The sequence below is a fragment of the Triplophysa rosa genome, linkage group LG19 (assembly GCF_024868665.1).
Source record: "Triplophysa rosa linkage group LG19, Trosa_1v2, whole genome shotgun sequence".
In the NCBI taxonomy this organism is placed as follows: Eukaryota; Metazoa; Chordata; class Actinopteri; order Cypriniformes; family Nemacheilidae; genus Triplophysa; species Triplophysa rosa.
Window position 1 is genome coordinate 16,666,731 of NC_079908.1, and position 19,345 is coordinate 16,686,075.

The following is a 19,345-nucleotide window of genomic DNA, read 5'->3' on the forward strand; positions in this document are numbered from 1 at the left end:
TTTCACGGCGGAATTTGCAAGAGCAAAGACTGCACGCTTCTCTAGAGAGGAAACGCATCTGCTCGTACACGAGGTTAAAGTGCGCGAGCAGATCATCTACATGACAAGCCGGATTTTTATCTTTATGTACACAATAATGATCTTTTACATTGTAATCCATTTATTTTTTATATTTGGCATGTTTGTGTGCTGCTGCACTTCCCTCTGTGTAATAAGTATAAAGTGAAAGCGTGTTGTATGTGGACCCGCCCATAGGCGCATTTTCTACTAATGCCTTCTTTTTTTAAACAAAAAAATATTGCGCCATTGACTGTAGACTTTAGACCAGGTTTGAGTTGTTCTATGGCGCAGTCTTTCTTCAGTTCCTCAAAATAGCAACGCGCCAACTCTGCGCCTGAAAACACCTCTTATTTAGACCAGCACGCCCATGGGCGCACAAATGAGTGCAAGTGGATTTGCTATTTAAGAAACGCGGCGCAGGATGGGAAAATGAGAACTGCGTCGGGCTGAAACTAGCAAAAACACTTTTTTTGTGTTTGCACCGCATTGCGTCGGGTGTACGATAGGGCCCTTAACATCCACCGAACATTTCAGTAGAAGAAGAAAATGGTTCTTTAAATAATCTTTGACTCTTCCAAAAATATTTTTCTTATGGCATCACTGTGAACAACCTTTATTTTCAAGAGAGTATTACAAAAAAATAGTATACATTTTTGAGTCTCCTGTTCTTTCCCCTTTAGCTATAATTTATTTATATTTTATAATTTTGTTTAAATCATGACCACACTTAATTGTTAAGAATTACTAGAATGAAATCATTGTTGGAGTACCCATACCTCACAACAACAACCTGACACTGGGTCATGCTAAAGAAAATAGAAACTTACGAGCAGTTGACTGACTAATACTTCCTCTTCGTCGGTAAGATGGCGGCTCGGATTCTTCTGCATCCAGATCCACCAATGCTGCCTTTAACATTTTCTCTATAAGTTCATCCTCACGTTTGTTCCACTCGTCTCTCAGTGTGTTTGACTCAAGCAACTGGAGCACAGTTGGTGACGGTTTGATGTCTTTCTTTTCTGGAGTGAAGTATTCGCCTCTGTTCCTCCTCACCATCTCTTCAATCAGCTTAAGCAATTTTTTGACCTGAGATTTGCTACCCTTGTCACTAAGCATGTGATATCTGTTGCCACATCTTGCGATCAACTTTTGCAGCGCTTCCTCTTCACACGCAGTGTAGTGCTCCACGGGCCTGTCCCTCAACCAGCGTCCTCCAGTGAATAATATTACAGTATGTCTCCAGACACATTTGCCAAAAAGACTCATGAGTTGCTCTACTGTTTGTTGCGCTTTCTGTGTAAAACACTGATGTGCAGGTAACACTAGCAGGAATGCGTGTGGCCCTGGAGAGCAAACGGTCACGCTTTGCGCAATTTCTTTTGCATTTTCCAGAGCTGATGAGGACCAGCCTGGTGTGTCCACCACTGAGACATGCCATTCTTCCACTTTCCTCTGTTGCATCACACATTGCCTGATCTTTTTCTTGATTTTACAGTTCTGGACAGAATAACAAAATATGTTACAACTGTACCATACAGCACAATCCAAAAATGTTGCACTGTAAAGTCTCACTTATTCCACATATATATTTATTTTAGTAGTAAAAACAACACAGACTGAATAAAGTAAAATACCTCCCCCTGCATATTTTGAAAAACATTTGCTTGTAAAATGATGTTTCCTGATGTGCTCTTCCCAACTCCTTCTCCTCCAAGAAGCACAATCCTCACATCTGAAAGATTGTGTTTCCGTTCTAGTATTAAAAAAGAACATAAATAATAGCTGCTTAACGTAATGTAATTTCTCATACACTTTGAACTAAAGCAATGCTGTTCACTTACCCTTTAGCAGTTCTTGAAGGATATCTCTTTGCCGTCTCACTTTCATCATCTTTCTTTTTGCAGTTTCCATCTTTAGCTCAAGCTCTGTGGATGGATTACTGTCTGTTTCTGGTACATAATGACAACCATTGTTTTCCATCACCATTTCCTCAATTTTTGCAAGCAGTTCCAGGACTTGTGTGTTGTCAGTGTGCTGCTTACAGTTAAAGACATGATATCTGTTCCCACACTTTTTAATAAGCCACTGCAGTTGCTTCCCCTCGTTTTCAATACGTTCCTCAATGCTTGTATCACCCAGCCAGTCTCCTCGGGTAAACAGCACGATTGTGTGATTCCAGACCTTCTTCCCTAAGATATCCATATGTTCTTCCAAAACCTTGTTATAAGTCTTGTCATAAGTTATGGCAATTGGAACAGTTAGTATAATGACATGGGGACCAGGCGGACATAAACATACACTACGTCTAATCTCCAATTTGTCCAGCTCTGAAGTGCTCTCAACATGAACGTTACAGTACCAGCCTGGAGTGTCGACCACCGTCAACTTCCTCTTGTACACTTCAGCATGTTTTACCTCACAACACACTGTTGTTCTTGAATCGTCAACATTAAAAGCTTCTTCTCCCAGAAGGATGTTGCCTGCAGAGCTCCTTGCAGCCCATGCTGCTCCAAGTATCACAATCCTTACATCAGTTAGATGTTGTGGCCCATCTAAACAGGACACATGCAGTAGTAGTAATAAGTGTTTTTCAATTCATATTGGTATTGTAAATATTTGATATTAAGTTAAGTACTTTTGTTGAACTGTAAGCATTAAAGGGACAGTTCACCTAAAAATGAAAATGACTCGCCCTCAGATTGTTCCAAAGCTGTATAAATTATTTTTTCTCTGCTAAACACAAAGGAAGAGATTCAGAAAAATGCCAGGAACCAAGCAGATCTCACCCCCCTTTGACTCCTATAGTATTTGTTTCCCCCACTATGGCAGTAAATGGGGGATGAGATCTATTTGGTTACGGACATTTTTCTAAATATCTTTCTCTGCGTTCATCAGAACAAATACATTTATACAGGTTTGGAACAATCTGAGAGTGAGTAAATGATGACAGAATTTTCATTTTTGGGTCAGTTTTACCACTGTACCATTTTAGTTTTTCTTTAAACCCTGAAATGTGTCAGTAAACATTATCTATTGGGCCATAATATAATATATATTAAGGCATACATGTAGTAATTTCTTACCTCTAAACCGTGCTCTGAGTTCAGCTCTTTGCCTCTTCACAGCAAGAACTCTTTGATTTGCTCTTTCTCTATTTTCCTTCTCTCTCTCATCCGCTACATAGATGTTCCTGCCAATTTTAAAGTGATGACCATTGTTTTGCGCCACCATTTTCTCAATCTTTTCCAGCAGCGTGATAACTTGAGTGTTGTCGCTCTGGTTGTTAATATTAAGAATGTGGTATCTGTTGTGACATCTCTTTAACAGCTGTTCGAGATCTGGCCATTTTCTAATCTTGCTTTTCAAAGAGCTCTCATCACATGCTGGCTCAGTAGAAGTGAACAACACAATAATGTGTCTCCAGACCTCCTTAGACAAAAACTTCAGTTGTTCTTCCACAGTTATTCTGTAGACACTTGGAAATGCTAAATCTGCAGGTATGACAAGAAGGAAGGCGTGAGGTCCTGGAAGACAAAGTGTTGGGCTTCTTATGAGTTCCCGNCAGTTGTCATAAACATGCATACAATCTCCATCATATTCATGACATGTGTCATGTCATGATTATGAAGGTGTCATGTCAGTCTTATGAACACCCCTTCAAGTAAAGTGTTACCGTATTTTTTTCTGTAGTGTGTCAGTAGGAAATATCAGTACATTTCCAAACATTCCTTTTGCCATTATTTGTAATAATCCAGTCAGATTTTTGTATGCACAGGGAGTCTGACAACAACCGGTGCTTCACACGGAGAGCTCACCATCATCTGTCTATTATTATCTTTAGTCTTTTATTGCAGGTAGATGTCTTGGAGACATTGCCACAGTGGATTTAGTTTGTCTCAATTTTTTCTCTTTCTTCATGTAATAATAGCATGGGCGTTGGGACCATTGTACCTGGGTGGGACAGGACCAATGATATTGGACCCACTCACTTTTTTACCGTCTCTAATTTAGCGTACAGTATATGGCTGTTCACTCTTCAGAGCTCCGTTTAGTTAACTTAAAAATGCAATTTAGGTGTACTTATTTGTTTAAGTTCTGTCTACTTAATTTCATAAAAATGATAAATTAAATATTTAAGTTGCACTTGTTAAGATTTGGTAAGAACTTTAACTTGACAGTAATCAAAATTTGAAAGTTCTGCTTACTTAAACCAAGAACCTCTAAAACTCAAACATTTTGAGGCAACGCGTTGCCTCAAAATGTTTGAGTATTGCCAACTTATCCGGGTTTACAGTGTGTGCAAAACTCTGCCAGTGTTTGCTCGTGTGTATTGCGATGCGTGTCATTCATAAAAATGTCAAAACCCAACTCTAACATGATTTAGCTTTATTTCCTTTAAAACCGAATGTGCTCTATAATATCGTTAGATTATCAGCATATATCCCCCATAGAATTAATACCACTGCAAACACAGCTGCGTTTCTTCGATGTTAACCCAGGATTAAGTTATAAACATTCACGTATAAATATTGGTAGGCTACTTTCACATACATTGGGGATATGTTGTCATAAATCAAGAAATGTCTCTGCAGTAGGCTTTTCCATAATGTCAGGCTTTTTGAAGTTCTTTTAAATGTGGCAGGCGCAGCAAGTGCGCGTTCAGAGACAAGCCCCGTTCACAAATTGTATTGTCCTGTAAACGTGGTCTGTCAAAACATATGTAAACATTAAAAATGAAATTGTTGATCCTGTTTACCAAATGAAAGCATGTTGTGAAATATATGCATTAAACAGGACGTGATGAGATCTCGTGATGAGATCCCCCGATTCTGATTTGGGCATACCATACGTGAGATATTTTTAGACACAAATCATAATCTACACCAACAAAAGACAGTAGTTTTTTCATCTTAAGTGTTATGAAATGAAACGTGAACATTTTTGATGATCTTTTCTGTTCAGTCCGCTCGTTTTATTGTGTTTAACTACAGCTGTCGTCCATGTTTTTGTTTGGCAATGACAGCAGGTAATTTATGGAGACTGTATTCTGTCGATTGTGGACCTAAACAACACAACAAGATGATATTTTAAACTCCTTATGTAGCCGAATCTGTGCTGGTTTGTATTGGCCGCCTCCAGTTTTCCCTTTGTTTTGCCTCCAGCTAATGCCGTGACGTAATCGTGACGTCGGCCGTTAAGGGGTCTATAAATGAAACTCCACCACTCCATGCGAATTCGAACTTGCATCGATATAACGTCAAAACTACGTATCACATTTCTTTCTCACTACACCACTGAAGCTGCTGTTTCACATTTTTTGTGCTTCCGACACCCATGAGTAATAGATGGACTCAATTATGTTGAGACCCGATATCTGTGTGGAGCATCGGCTGTTGTCAGACTCCCTGTGCATACAAAATTCACACTGAACTATTACAAATAATAAAAATAAAAATAAGAGGCTTAAAACAACCATTTTTGTGGTGACAATACTAACATGCCTAAGACTTTTGCACGGTATATAAAACTGAATCTTAAATAACACTAACATGGAAGTATGATATACCCGTGTGGACTCAAAGAAATATCCTTGCAGAATGATGTTCCCTGACGTGCTCTTACCGACTCCCTCTGCTCCAAGAAGCACAATCCTTACATCTGAGAGATTGTATTTTCGTTCTAGTATTGATGAAGAATATTATAAATTCACACCCTGCCTCTGTTCTATATTGTAAATATAGTCACAACTAAAGTTATAAGGCATAATCTAAAGTAGAGTGCCTGCTAAATTTTATTACCATAAACATTCAATTATACAGTATGTCATTATGTCTGCAATGATTGGGATTCCGATTTTAGTTCATTCCTTCCTTTAAATATGAAAACACATAGATTTTTCACTTGAGATTTTACACACGTTACAGAAGTAGCAGGCTTTGCACTTACCTTTAAGCAACTCTTTAAGGATATGTCTTTGCTTGCTCACATTTATCTTGTTAGTACTGGCAGTTTTCAACTTCTTCTCAAGCTCATTGGCTGGATCACTCTTTATTTCTGGAACATAATAACAGCCTTTGTTCTCTGTCACCATTTTTTCAATCTTCTCAAGAAGTTCCACGACCTGTGCTCTGTCACTGTACTGTTTACAGTTTAAAACATGGTATCTGTATCCACATTTTTCCATCAGCCACTCAAGGCGTCCTTCTTCTGTCTCAATACGTTCCTCAATGGTGGAGTCGCCAAGCCAGTCTTCTCGAGTGAACAGCACAATTGTATGATTCCACACATTTTCCCCTAAAAGCCTCATGTGTTCTTCCACAGCGGTTTTATAAGCCTTGTTAAAAGCTGTGGCAATGGGAACAGTTACCAAAATAGCATGTGGTCCAGAAGGGCATAGATACACACTACGTCTAATCTCTAGTTTGTCCATCTCTGATGTGTTTTCAAGAGGACTGTTATAGTACCAGCCTGGAGTGTCGACCACTGTTATCTTTCTGCCATGGACTTCAGCATGACCAACTGCACAGCGCACAGTTGTTCTTGACTCATCAACCTCAAAAGCTTCCCCCCCTAGAATGGCATTGCCTGCAGAGCTTCTTGCAGCCCAAGAAGCTCCAACTATCACAGTCCTTATGTCAGTTAGATGTTGTGGCCCATCTAAAGAAGAACGGTTATTTCAAATGTTCAAGGTTATAGCGTCACATTATTAACAGTAAATATATTTTCATGTCCATTAAGTCTTGTGATAATAACAATGCACTATACCTCTGTTGTCAGCTTGAAGTTCAGGCGTTTGTTTACTCTCATTGACAGTTCTTTGTTTGTCTCTTCCCTTTGTTGTTTTCTCTTTCTTAATCAATGCTGATATGCTTTGACTGATTTCAAGACATTGGTCATTGTTTTGCGCCACCATTTTCTCAATCTTTTCCAGCAGCGTGATAACTTGAGTGTTGTCGCTATGGTTGTTAATATTAAGAATGTGGTATCTGTTGTGACATCTCTTTAACAGCTGTTCTAGATCTGGCCATTTTCTAACATTGTTTTTTAAAGAGCTCTCATCACATGCTGGCTCAATAGAAGTGAACAACACAATAATGTGTCTCCAGACCTCCTTAGACAAAAACTTCAGTTGTACTTCCACAGTCATTCCATAGATACTTGGAAATGCTAAATCCACAGGTATGACCAGAAGGAAGGCGTGAGGTCCAGGAGGACATAGTGTTGGACTTTTCATAATTTCCAGTCTTTCAAACAGTGGAGTATTTTCAATATTGTAATGCCACCACCAGCCGGGTGTGTCAACAACAGTCATATGTCTTCCATGTACGTCTCCTGTTGCTTGAACAGATCGTGCAGTTCTTCTACTGGTATCAAAAGCATTTCTCCCCAAAATGATATTTCCTGCTGAACTTTTTCCACTTGCTTCTTCCCCCCCCAACTGTCGACCCCCAATCATTAACATTCTTATCTCAGAAAGTCTTGTATCTAAAAAAAAAAAAAATTTGAAAATCATTATGTCATGAGGTTGTTGTAAAAGTAGTATTTGCTAGCAAATGGGTAGTACACAAAAGGAGGATTTAAAAACTTACTGGATCCAGACGTAGAGTCTTGCTTTGTCCTGTCTTCTGACATTTTTCTTTTTTTCTTTGCCGTAGTTTTTAAATGTTGTCACTGCTTAACATTAACATTATTTTACAAGACATAAACCAAACAAAGTTGCATTGTTGCCATGAACAGCAGTGGTAGATCTGTATATTCTTCTGCCAGCTTACATTATTTGTTAGCAGAACTTTAAATTCATCAACATTGATTTTTGTGCGTCAAAACACAAACCTGTCTTTCCGCCTGGTGTTGTTTAACAGCTTAAATGAAAGTGAAACAAATGTGGAAAACTTCAGCTTGGGAGGAGCCTGCCTTTTTAAAAGTGTACTTTATGCAAGTAGCCGCCTATGATTATTCTTTTGACCACCCTCCTCCACCCTAGGTAAATGATCTCTTTTTTTGTCTTGTTTTATACAATACTCTGTAGCATACTCTGTAAGTTATTTATGCATGAAGTTCCTTTGAAGCCTTGACAATTACTTTTATTGCAATGAACAGTAATTTAACTATTTAAAAATAAGAGTAGGTGAATCTTACATTAGCCTCAACATTACACAACAAGCTTGAGTAATTTTGTATTTTGTTAACATATGACAATATATATCCAATTTCATCTCAAGCATGCTCCTCAGTTACACAGTGATACCCTTGGTTACAAAATAACTAACTTTGTCACGGCAGGTAAGGTGGCGTGGAAGAACCCAAGCGCAGGCAGCGGGGATGAAGGGGTTAACAAAATAATACTATATTTACACAAAACACTGCACAAACAAAACACCCACGATGGGGATGACAAAACTAATTGAATACAAACAAAAGACTTCCCACATGGGGGCAAAACGTAAAACAAGAATAGCAAAACTAAACTAAAAACATGACCAAATGTCTAAACACACAGCAGGGTAACTAAGGCAAAAAACACAAAACTCACAGTTCAGGGACAGGGCAAGAAACAGGCTTTTGGGCAACAACATGCGAACATTCGAACATGCGAACATGAACATGAACATGAACATGAACATGAACATGAACATGAACATGAACATGAACATGAACATGAACATGAACATACACAATACACGAGCACAAGACAAAGAAACATGAGGGCATTTATAGGTAAGACAAATGAAGGATAACGAGCGAGGGCAGGTGTGGAACATAAGACACGGCAGGGAGGCAATACATGAAACGAGAGGGGCGGGGCCAATGACAAGACACCGGAGAGAACGCATATTTTGTTAAGATAGACAATAATATGATTCTCTCCACATAAAACCTAAGGGCTCTGTCCCGATCCTGCCACATGACTAGGAATTCATAAACAAGAAGGTAGGACCGTGACACTTTATCATTGAAGAAAAGCTATCAAGGCTTTTAACAAGATGTTTGCAGATGTTGCGAGTTTGGGCACCCCATTAAAGACAATTTAAATTTGACTTTAAACACAAATATTACAATTTATGTCTTCATCAACCCCTGGTACATAAAATGGTCCATAGTTAACCATGCAATAAACAGGAAATGTCTAAAATGAAAATGATCTTGTATGCTTTTGCTCGGTCGTGTTATTGAAATATTTCAGACTGTCCATGTCATTGGGATTGTGTTTGTGAATTGGAATATCATCTTTCAGACATTCCCTGTTCGGATCTTGAAAACTTGATGTAGTGCTCATGGTGCCGTGTCCAGATGATGCTGCATGTCTTGGTCTGAGCCATTGACATACTTTGTCAGTAGGATCCAGGGTATCAGCTCCATATGAACTGGTTCCATCTAACAGTGAATCTCCACTCACTGAAAGTACATGGAGTGTTGTTAGGTGTTTTATATATACATTATGCATGCTGTACATCATTTACAATAGAATACCTTCATGTTTGTCATCGGTTTAAGAAATGGTGCTTTAAGGAGATAGTGGACCATGGGATAAAATCAGTAAATAATACTTAATAAATATGTCACTCATATATACGTAGTATAGATATACATTTTACAAATAACTGTTTTGTGTATTTACAGTTTTTGATATATGAAGACTATTCATTGTACGAATAAACAGAAACATACTATTTGGGATTGAGCATTCAATGCTTCCTCTTCGTTTATGATATAACTGCTCGGATTCTTTGTTGAGATCCACTGTTGCTGCCTCCAGCATCCTCTCTATGAGTTCATCTTCGTGTTTTTTCCACTCCTCTTCCAGGGTCTCATTAAACATCTGATCCTCTGTTGTTGTTGGCTTGCTTGCTTTGTTTTCTAAAGTGAAGTATTCACCTCTGTTTCTAGCCACCATCTGTTCTATCATCTTCAGCAGACTTTGTACTTGAAGTCTATTTGTCCAGTCATTATTTAGCACATGATATCTGTTGCCACACTTTCTTTCTATCAAGTCTTGTAGAGCTTCTTCTTCACATGCAATGTACTCCTCAACCGGTCTGTCCCTCAACCAGTGTCCATAAGTAAATAATATTATAGTATGCTTCCAAACATTGTCACCAAATAGGCTCATGAGGTCCTTCACTGTTTGTCGTGATCTTTTTGTAAAGGATTCATGCACAGGTAACACTAGCAGAAATGCATGAGGACCTGGAGAACAAACCGTCAGACTATGTAAGATTTCGTTTTCATTTTCTAGAGTTGATGTGGACCATCCTGGTGTGTCAACCACTGAGACCTGACATCCTTCAATTTGCCCTTGTTTCATCACACATTGGATTGTTCTTGTGTGGATAATAAAATCCTAGATAGAATAATATAACGATAAAATGAAGAGAAAAATAATAATGATAATATACAGGCATGTATGGAATTAAGCAACGACCACTGTGACATTAAAGGTATAGTTCACCCAAAAAAAGAAATTCTGTCATTATTTACTTATTTATACTTGTCATTTCAAACCTGCATGACTTTCTTTCTTCTGCAGAACACAAAAGAAGATATTTTAAATGATGTTGATATCTAAACAGCATCAGTACCCATTGACTGAATGGTGACATCATTTTCAGTTTTGGGTAAACTGTCCCTAATAATATCGTTGTCTTCACGTTGTGGGAAAATGTACCTCTTCAGGCGTCTTCTCAAAAAAATGCCCTTGCAGAATAATGTTTCCTGACGTGCTCTTTCCGACTCTTCCTCCTCCAAGAAGCACAATCCTCACATCTGAGAGAGTGTAGTTCCTTTCTAATGTTACAAAGAATTTGATAAAATATGTACTGTATTATCTTTAAATAATCGCTCATGGTCTTATTGGATGTATTATGAACAACCATGCTGTTCACTTACCCTTTAGCAGTTCTTGAAGTATATCTCTTTGTCGTTTCACTTTCATCATTTTTCTTTTTGCTGTTTTCATCTTTAGCTCAAGCTCTGTGGATGGATTATTGTCTGTTTCTGGTACATAATGACAACCATTGTTTTCCATCACCATTTCCTCTATTTTTGCAAGCATTTCCAGGACTTGTGTGTTGTCAGTGTGCTGCTTACAGTTAAAGACATGATATCTGTTCCCACACTTTTTAATAAGCCACTGCAAATGTTTTCCCTCCTTTTCAATACGTTCATCAATGCGTGTATCTCCAAGCCAGTCTCCTCGGGTAAACAGCACGATTGTGTGATTCCAGACCTTCTTCCCAAGAAGACTCAAATGTTCTTCCACAGAGGTTTGATAAGACTTGTTAAATATTGTGTCAACGGGAACAGTTAATAGAATAACATGTGGACCAGGTAGACATAGACATACGCTGTATTCGATCTCTAGTTTGTCCAGCTCTGATGTCTTTTCAAGAGGACTGTTATAGTGCCAGCTTGGTGTGTCAACAACAGTCAGATGTCTTCCCTGTACGTCTCCTGCAGCTTGAACACACTGTGCAGTTCTTCTACCAACATCAAAAGCATTTCTCCCCAAAATGATGTTTCCAGCGGAACTTTTTCCACTTCCTTCTATTCCCCCAAGTTGTCGACTCCCAAGTATTACAATTCTTATGTTAGAGAGCGTTTTGTCTAAAAAAAAGTTAGGAGGTGTTAACTGCATTTGAATTGTATCTGAAAAATGATTCTACAGCTGAATGCACTCAGCATTTTAGAATGAATTGTAAATTTGTTAAAACAAACCCAACTTTAACTATGGGAATTATGTTATGAATTGCAAAACCCAAAATAAATGTTATATTTAGATTTTTCAATTAGTAAAAATTCACTTTTTAACAGCTTACTATTCTGAGATTTTACCATCTTCATGCAGGTCGTGCATTTTTTTATTTGATATTTCTAATGAATTTATTAATGTCTTGGGACAATTGTATTTTTTCCCTAGAATTATTTAGAATATTTAAGCCTACACCTTCAGATTCAGAAACAGGATCTTGAGAAACATTTCAATCAAGTGACCCTAATCTTTTAAATGATATTTGGTATGACATAAACCTGAAAAGAAGATAACAAAGGTGGAAACTTACCGGAGCTAGATGATAGGTAACTTTGCTGCACCACTGTGATTTGCCCCGTGCTGTGAGCTGACATGTTTTCTTTTGTCTTCTTACTTTTCAGTCATAACTATTGGTTAATTTAAATGTGAAATGTGAACTGAAACTGTAAATGAAACTGTAGACTTTTCCCCTTTAATATTGGTTGTGTAGATGTTAGCATGCCTTTGACACACCTATAAAAAATAAGGGTATAATTATTATACTCAAAAATTGCTTCTACGATATGTTTACAACATGAATAATATGTTAACTTAGGTGACGAAACGTACCTTTCAGTCTCTTCTACAGTTTATCCTGATGTTATGTAACGCCTTGAATATGACAGTGAAACATTAAACCCTTTGCTTCACTTCCTCAAAGACTGGGTTCTACGTGCACAGGTTGCCAGGTCTTCAAACATTAAGTCAACAGTGCTAAGGATTAATCCTCATCAATAGTAATTTGAGCTCATCAAGACAAACATCGCAGTAAATAATACAGGTATTTGTGCCATAAAGATAAAAATTTAAGACAACCACCTTATACTTTGAAATGCTGAAACAAAATGAGAAATGTCAATAAACCTGCAGTGTTTACTGAAAACAGCAGACTTTTAAGAGTAACAATAATTTCTAATTTAAGAAGGCTGCACTGTTTATTTAAAGCTTTTTACTAACCTTGTTAACGTTAATGAATTGTTTTGGTATAAACTTTGTGAAACAAAGTAAAAATACAAGAACATTGTAAATATATAAGGTTTCCTCCACTTACCTTTTCTCATCTAGTTCCTATATTTGCATTCGCATATGCACTAAAAGCATGCAGTCAGTTGATGTCAATGTGCTACAGCTGCTGTTTAAACTTGTCTTTTTTGAGGTACTTTACAGTATGTGTTCTTGTTGTCATAGTTCACTGTTTTAGTGCACATACCACATAGCATTTCTGGTCTTGTCTCTTCTTGTCTTTTCTTCTTCTCCAACCTCAGTCCATTGTTTCTGTGCATTTTTTTAAATGTAAATCTGAAATAGATTTGGCCTTTGTAATGAATATGTATCTCACAGGTGACCTTGATTCAAGCTAGTTTTTCTACATTCCCTTAGGAAATGCAATTAATCCTGCTTATTTATATTATGAAAAAATGCACCAATTTACCTGTATACACATAATTTACTGTCATAGGATAATAATTGATAATTATTATAGTTGTTTTGAATCCTTGGCTTATTTTAATTATTTTCTATGCCCAGTGTATTCATTGATTTAGTGTTTGAAAGCATTTTAGTGAATTTTGTTTGCCAGTTTTTCTGATTTAATATTATATTTTATTATTTTTTGACGATTTTATTTTTCACATTTTTTATTTGTAAGCTGTACATCAAATTTGCACAAAATATTGCATGGTATCTCTTGAGACATTTGAGAAAGTTACCATACATACAACTGTTCCCAGTGCATCAAAAAATTAGTAAAAAAGTTATAAAGTGGGAGAAAAGTAAAGTGTTTTACTTCCAAACACCATTACATCACCCCACATACTGTTTGATCACAGTTCCAGTAACAGTGAGAAAAGTGATACTGTACATTGCAATCTCACCAAGATACCTTTCATACTGTATATGAAAGTGTACTGGTTTGAAGTGTTTGTGTACTTGTTTTGACCATGATCAATAGCATTTACGTTCTTGGCAAATGTTTTCTTATAAAAGACAGGGCAAAACACTTATTGGCTACAGTGTTAAAATATAGTCATTACTGGTATCATATGAACTTGTTTATTTGCTTTGATCCAATGTCAATAGTATTTCCTCATTATCAGTAATTTTTCCATATTCAAACAGCAGTTTTGCAAAGCATTTCCTGCTAATGTTTAAAGGCAAACAAATACAGTACATGTAGTGTCTTTTTAACAAGAAACAGCAGGCTTAACTCACACTTGCAACATTTTGCGTAATACATATTTTAGACAACAAAGCTTATATCCACTTATTTGCTGTACACTCACAGAGGGTTCACAAAATCATCTCTAAAATGACAATGACCTTCCATGTTTTTGCTCTCTTAACTTACTGACATATTTAGCCATGTCACTGGGATCGTGTTTGAAAATTAGTAAATCATCTGTGGCGCTTTCCATATTCAGGTCTTGAATAGTTGATGTAGTGACAAGTGAAGCTCCGTTATTGGTGAAATGCTCCAGCCATGAACATACCTTCGCAACAGGGTTTAGCGTTTCAGCTCCAATGGAAATGCGTCTCTCAGAAAATGAGTCGTCACTAGCTGAAAGTGCAATGGTAAATGTTGTTAGGCAGATTTTGTGTTTGATCTAATCTTTGCTTTCACACAGTAAGTCTAATAATAATACAGTTACTTTTGGTAAAAGCTTGCAGGCAGATGTCACCTCTACACTTTAAAAAAAAAGGTTGTTTAAAGGTTCTTTCAGTCAGGCTGTTTGGTTTCATAAGGAACCTTTAGGGCCCTATTTTCACGATCTAAGCGCATGGTCTAAAGCGCAGGGCGCAGGTGCACTCAAGGCGTGTCCGAATCCACTTTTGCTAGTTTAACGATGGGAAAACAGTCAGCGCGCCCGGGCGCATGGTCTAAACGGGTTGTCCCGATTCTATTAATGAGTAATGGGTTTTTTTTGGGGCGTAACGTGCAGTAAACCAATCAGAGTGTCGTCTCTCATTCCCTTTAAGAGCCAGTTGCACTTGCGCCATGGTGGATTCGCTGTTTTCACGGCGGAATTTGCAAGAGCAAAGACTGCACGCTTCTCTAGAGAGGAAACGCATCTGCTCGTACACGAGGTTAAAGTGCGCGAGCAGATCATCTACATGACAAGCCGGATTTTTATCTTTATGTACACAATAATGATCTTTTACATTGTAATCCATTTATTTTTTATATTTGGCATGTTTGTGTGCTGCTGCACTTCCCTCTGTGTAATAAGTATAAAGTGAAAGCGTGTTGTATGTGGACCCGCCCATAGGCGCATTTTCTACTAATGCCTTCTTTTTTTAAACAAAAAAATATTGCGCCATTGACTGTAGACTTTAGACCAGGTTTGAGTTGTTCTATGGCGCAGTCTTTCTTCAGTTCCTCAAAATAGCAACGCGCCAACTCTGCGCCTGAAAACACCTCTTATTTAGACCAGCACGCCCATGGGCGCACAAATGAGTGCAAGTGGATTTGCTATTTAAGAAACGCGGCGCAGGATGGGAAAATGAGAACTGCGTCGGGCTGAAACTAGCAAAAACACTTTTTTTGTGTTTGCACCGCATTGCGTCGGGTGTACGATAGGGCCCTTAACATCCACCGAACATTTCAGTAGAAGAAGAAAATGGTTCTTTAAATAATCTTTGACTCTTCCAAAAATATTTTTCTTATGGCATCACTGTGAACAACCTTTATTTTCAAGAGAGTATTACAAAAAAATAGTATACATTTTTGAGTCTCCTGTTCTTTCCCCTTTAGCTATAATTTATTTATATTTTATAATTTTGTTTAAATCATGACCACACTTAATTGTTAAGAATTACTAGAATGAAATCATTGTTGGAGTACCCATACCTCACAACAACAACCTGACACTGGGTCATGCTAAAGAAAATAGAAACTTACGAGCAGTTGACTGACTAATACTTCCTCTTCGTCGGTAAGATGGCGGCTCGGATTCTTCTGCATCCAGATCCACCAATGCTGCCTTTAACATTTTCTCTATAAGTTCATCCTCACGTTTGTTCCACTCGTCTCTCAGTGTGTTTGACTCAAGCAACTGGAGCACAGTTGGTGACGGTTTGATGTCTTTCTTTTCTGGAGTGAAGTATTCGCCTCTGTTCCTCCTCACCATCTCTTCAATCAGCTTAAGCAATTTTTTGACCTGAGATTTGCTACCCTTGTCACTAAGCATGTGATATCTGTTGCCACATCTTGCGATCAACTTTTGCAGCGCTTCCTCTTCACACGCAGTGTAGTGCTCCACGGGCCTGTCCCTCAACCAGCGTCCTCCAGTGAATAATATTACAGTATGTCTCCAGACACATTTGCCAAAAAGACTCATGAGTTGCTCTACTGTTTGTTGCGCTTTCTGTGTAAAACACTGATGTGCAGGTAACACTAGCAGGAATGCGTGTGGCCCTGGAGAGCAAACGGTCACGCTTTGCGCAATTTCTTTTGCATTTTCCAGAGCTGATGAGGACCAGCCTGGTGTGTCCACCACTGAGACATGCCATTCTTCCACTTTCCTCTGTTGCATCACACATTGCCTGATCTTTTTCTTGATTTTACAGTTCTGGACAGAATAACAAAATATGTTACAACTGTACCATACAGCACAATCCAAAAATGTTGCACTGTAAAGTCTCACTTATTCCACATATATATTTATTTTAGTAGTAAAAACAACACAGACTGAATAAAGTAAAATACCTCCCCCTGCATATTTTGAAAAACATTTGCTTGTAAAATGATGTTTCCTGATGTGCTCTTCCCAACTCCTTCTCCTCCAAGAAGCACAATCCTCACATCTGAAAGATTGTGTTTCCGTTCTAGTATTAAAAAAGAACATAAATAATAGCTGCTTAACGTAATGTAATTTCTCATACACTTTGAACTAAAGCAATGCTGTTCACTTACCCTTTAGCAGTTCTTGAAGGATATCTCTTTGCCGTCTCACTTTCATCATCTTTCTTTTTGCAGTTTCCATCTTTAGCTCAAGCTCTGTGGATGGATTACTGTCTGTTTCTGGTACATAATGACAACCATTGTTTTCCATCACCATTTCCTCAATTTTTGCAAGCAGTTCCAGGACTTGTGTGTTGTCAGTGTGCTGCTTACAGTTAAAGACATGATATCTGTTCCCACACTTTTTAATAAGCCACTGCAGTTGCTTCCCCTCGTTTTCAATACGTTCCTCAATGCTTGTATCACCCAGCCAGTCTCCTCGGGTAAACAGCACGATTGTGTGATTCCAGACCTTCTTCCCTAAGATATCCATATGTTCTTCCAAAACCTTGTTATAAGTCTTGTCATAAGTTATGGCAATTGGAACAGTTAGTATAATGACATGGGGACCAGGCGGACATAAACATACACTACGTCTAATCTCCAATTTGTCCAGCTCTGAAGTGCTCTCAACATGAACGTTACAGTACCAGCCTGGAGTGTCGACCACCGTCAACTTCCTCTTGTACACTTCAGCATGTTTTACCTCACAACACACTGTTGTTCTTGAATCGTCAACATTAAAAGCTTCTTCTCCCAGAAGGATGTTGCCTGCAGAGCTCCTTGCAGCCCATGCTGCTCCAAGTATCACAATCCTTACATCAGTTAGATGTTGTGGCCCATCTAAACAGGACACATGCAGTAGTAGTAATAAGTGTTTTTCAATTCATATTGGTATTGTAAATATTTGATATTAAGTTAAGTACTTTTGTTGAACTGTAAGCATTAAAGGGACAGTTCACCTAAAAATGAAAATGACTCGCCCTCAGATTGTTCCAAAGCTGTATAAATTATTTTTTCTCTGCTAAACACAAAGGAAGAGATTCAGAAAAATGCCAGGAACCAAGCAGATCTCACCCCCCTTTGACTCCTATAGTATTTGTTTCCCCCACTATGGCAGTAAATGGGGGATGAGATCTATTTGGTTACGGACATTTTTCTAAATATCTTTCTCTGCGTTCATCAGAACAAATACATTTATACAGGTTTGGAACAATCTGAGAGTGAGTAAATGATGACAGAATTTTCATTTTTGGGTCAGTTTTACCACTGTACCATTTTAGTTTTTCTTTAAACCCTGAAATGTGTCAGTAAACATTATCTATTGGGCCATAATATAATATATATTAAGGCATACATGTAGTAATTTCTTACCTCTAAACCGTGCTCTGAGTTCAGCTCTTTGCCTCTTCACAGCAAGAACTCTTTGATTTGCTCTTTCTCTATTTTCCTTCTCTCTCTCATCCGCTACATAGATGTTCCTGCCAATTTTAAAGTGATGACCATTGTTTTGCGCCACCATTTTCTCAATCTTTTCCAGCAGCGTGATAACTTGAGTGTTGTCGCTCTGGTTGTTAATATTAAGAATGTGGTATCTGTTGTGACATCTCTTTAACAGCTGTTCGAGATCTGGCCATTTTCTAATCTTGCTTTTCAAAGAGCTCTCATCACATGCTGGCTCAGTAGAAGTGAACAACACAATAATGTGTCTCCAGACCTCCTTAGACAAAAACTTCAGTTGTTCTTCCACAGTTATTCTGTAGACACTTGGAAATGCTAAATCTGCAGGTATGACAAGAAGGAAGGCGTGAGGTCCTGGAAGACAAAGTGTTGGGCTTCTTATGAGTTCCCGTCTGTCGAACTTGGGAGTGATTTCCACAGAGTAATGCCACCACCAGCCGGGTGTGTCAACAACAGTCAGATGTCTTCCATGTACGTCTCCTGTAGCTTGAACAGATCGTGCAGTTCTTCTACTGGTATCAAAAGCATTTCTCCCCAAAATGATATTTCCTGCTGAACTTTTTCCACTTGCTTCTACTCCCATTAACTGCCGACCCCCAGTCATAACCATCCTTATCTCAGATAGCCTGGTGTCTTGAAGAAAGTTAAATGTAAAGTAAGGTCACTGCTATGAATTTGCCCAGTATTTGCTAGGAGTACGTTAAGACATGATCAATGCATGAAGGAAAGTAAATGTACAAACTTACCGGGATTAGATGTAGGGGAATTTCTTCCCTGCACCGCCATGTGATGCGGTGTCCTTTGATCTGACATTTTCCTTTTTAGACTTTTATTTCTTGTTTTCTAAACAATGCCATTACATGATCACATTGATCCTGTCTGTTTTATTGTTAGATGTGCAATAATATATAAATGATACCACCTTAATATGTTTCTGGCTTACGTTTCAATACAAATGCTTCGAGGAACACAATTCTCCTATATTTATATTTGTAAGCTAAGTCAGATCCTTTGCGTCGAAACATACCTTTCTTTCTCTTCTAGGGTTTGTTTTGATGATATATAACGCTGGGGCATAAGTGAAACTTGTTTCACTTCCTCATAGTTTTGTTGCCGGGTTGCCAGGTCTTTCAAATTTAAGTCATCTTTGCTATGTTTTACTTAAAATGTTGCTTTTTGCTCCAAATTGTTGTTCTTCCTATATTTCCTTCTAATGTAACTTTTATTTTTCGGATTCAAAAAATGTTCTTTGTGTT

The 19,345-nt window shown here is 38.0% G+C and overlaps 3 protein-coding genes across 5 annotated transcripts in view; 1 reads left to right on the plus strand and 2 right to left on the minus strand.

The window, feature by feature from the left end:
- LOC130569759 (GTPase IMAP family member 8-like) overlaps positions 1-7,914 on the minus strand; it is a 45,612-nt gene extending 37,698 nt beyond the window's left edge. The window contains exons 1-4 of the mRNA XM_057359599.1: positions 7,650-7,914; positions 6,826-7,545; positions 6,007-6,717; positions 5,627-5,739 (exon numbers count right to left, since the gene is read on the minus strand). Coding sequence (XP_057215582.1) covers positions 5,627-5,739; positions 6,007-6,717; positions 6,826-7,545; positions 7,650-7,692 — 1,587 coding nt within the window. The 5' untranslated portion in view covers positions 7,693-7,914. The remainder of the gene's footprint in view (positions 1-5,626; positions 5,740-6,006; positions 6,718-6,825; positions 7,546-7,649) is intronic.
- LOC130569753 (voltage-dependent N-type calcium channel subunit alpha-1B-like) overlaps positions 1-19,345 on the plus strand; it is a 102,316-nt gene that overhangs the window by 31,246 nt on the left and 51,725 nt on the right. The gene's annotated exons all lie outside the window — the stretch shown is intronic.
- LOC130569756 (GTPase IMAP family member 8-like) lies at positions 8,134-19,345 on the minus strand. Of its 2 annotated transcripts, none has more exons than XM_057359597.1 (6): positions 18,836-19,345; positions 18,003-18,722; positions 16,761-17,471; positions 10,727-10,845; positions 9,730-10,402; positions 8,134-9,456 (listed from the first exon to the last, which is right to left on the minus strand). In XM_057359597.1, the coding sequence occupies exons 1-6, from the start codon at positions 18,900-18,902 to the stop codon at positions 9,188-9,190; spliced, it is 2,559 nt and encodes an 852-aa protein (XP_057215580.1). In that variant the 5' UTR covers positions 18,903-19,345; the 3' UTR covers positions 8,134-9,187. The 2 variants fall into 2 exon arrangements, with proteins under 2 accessions (XP_057215580.1, XP_057215581.1); XM_057359598.1 differs by lacking the exons at positions 8,134-9,456; positions 9,730-10,402; positions 10,727-10,845 and adding exons at positions 13,447-14,405; positions 15,747-16,416; positions 16,554-16,672 and having other exon boundaries at positions 18,836-19,342.

Bases quoted from the DNA above. Each gene is read 5' to 3' on its own strand.
- LOC130569756 (XM_057359597.1), bottom strand. From the start codon at position 18,902: ATGTCAGATCAAAGGACACCGCATCACATGGCGGTGCAGGGAAGAAAT. The intron at 18,723-18,835 runs GTAAGTTTGTAC...ACTTTCTTCAAG, and splicing joins TTCCCCTACATCTAATCCCG to ACACCAGGCTATCTGAGATA. The intron at 10,403-10,726 runs GTACATTTTCCC...TATTCTATCTAG, and splicing joins TTGAGAAGACGCCTGAAGAG to GATTTTATTATCCACACAAG.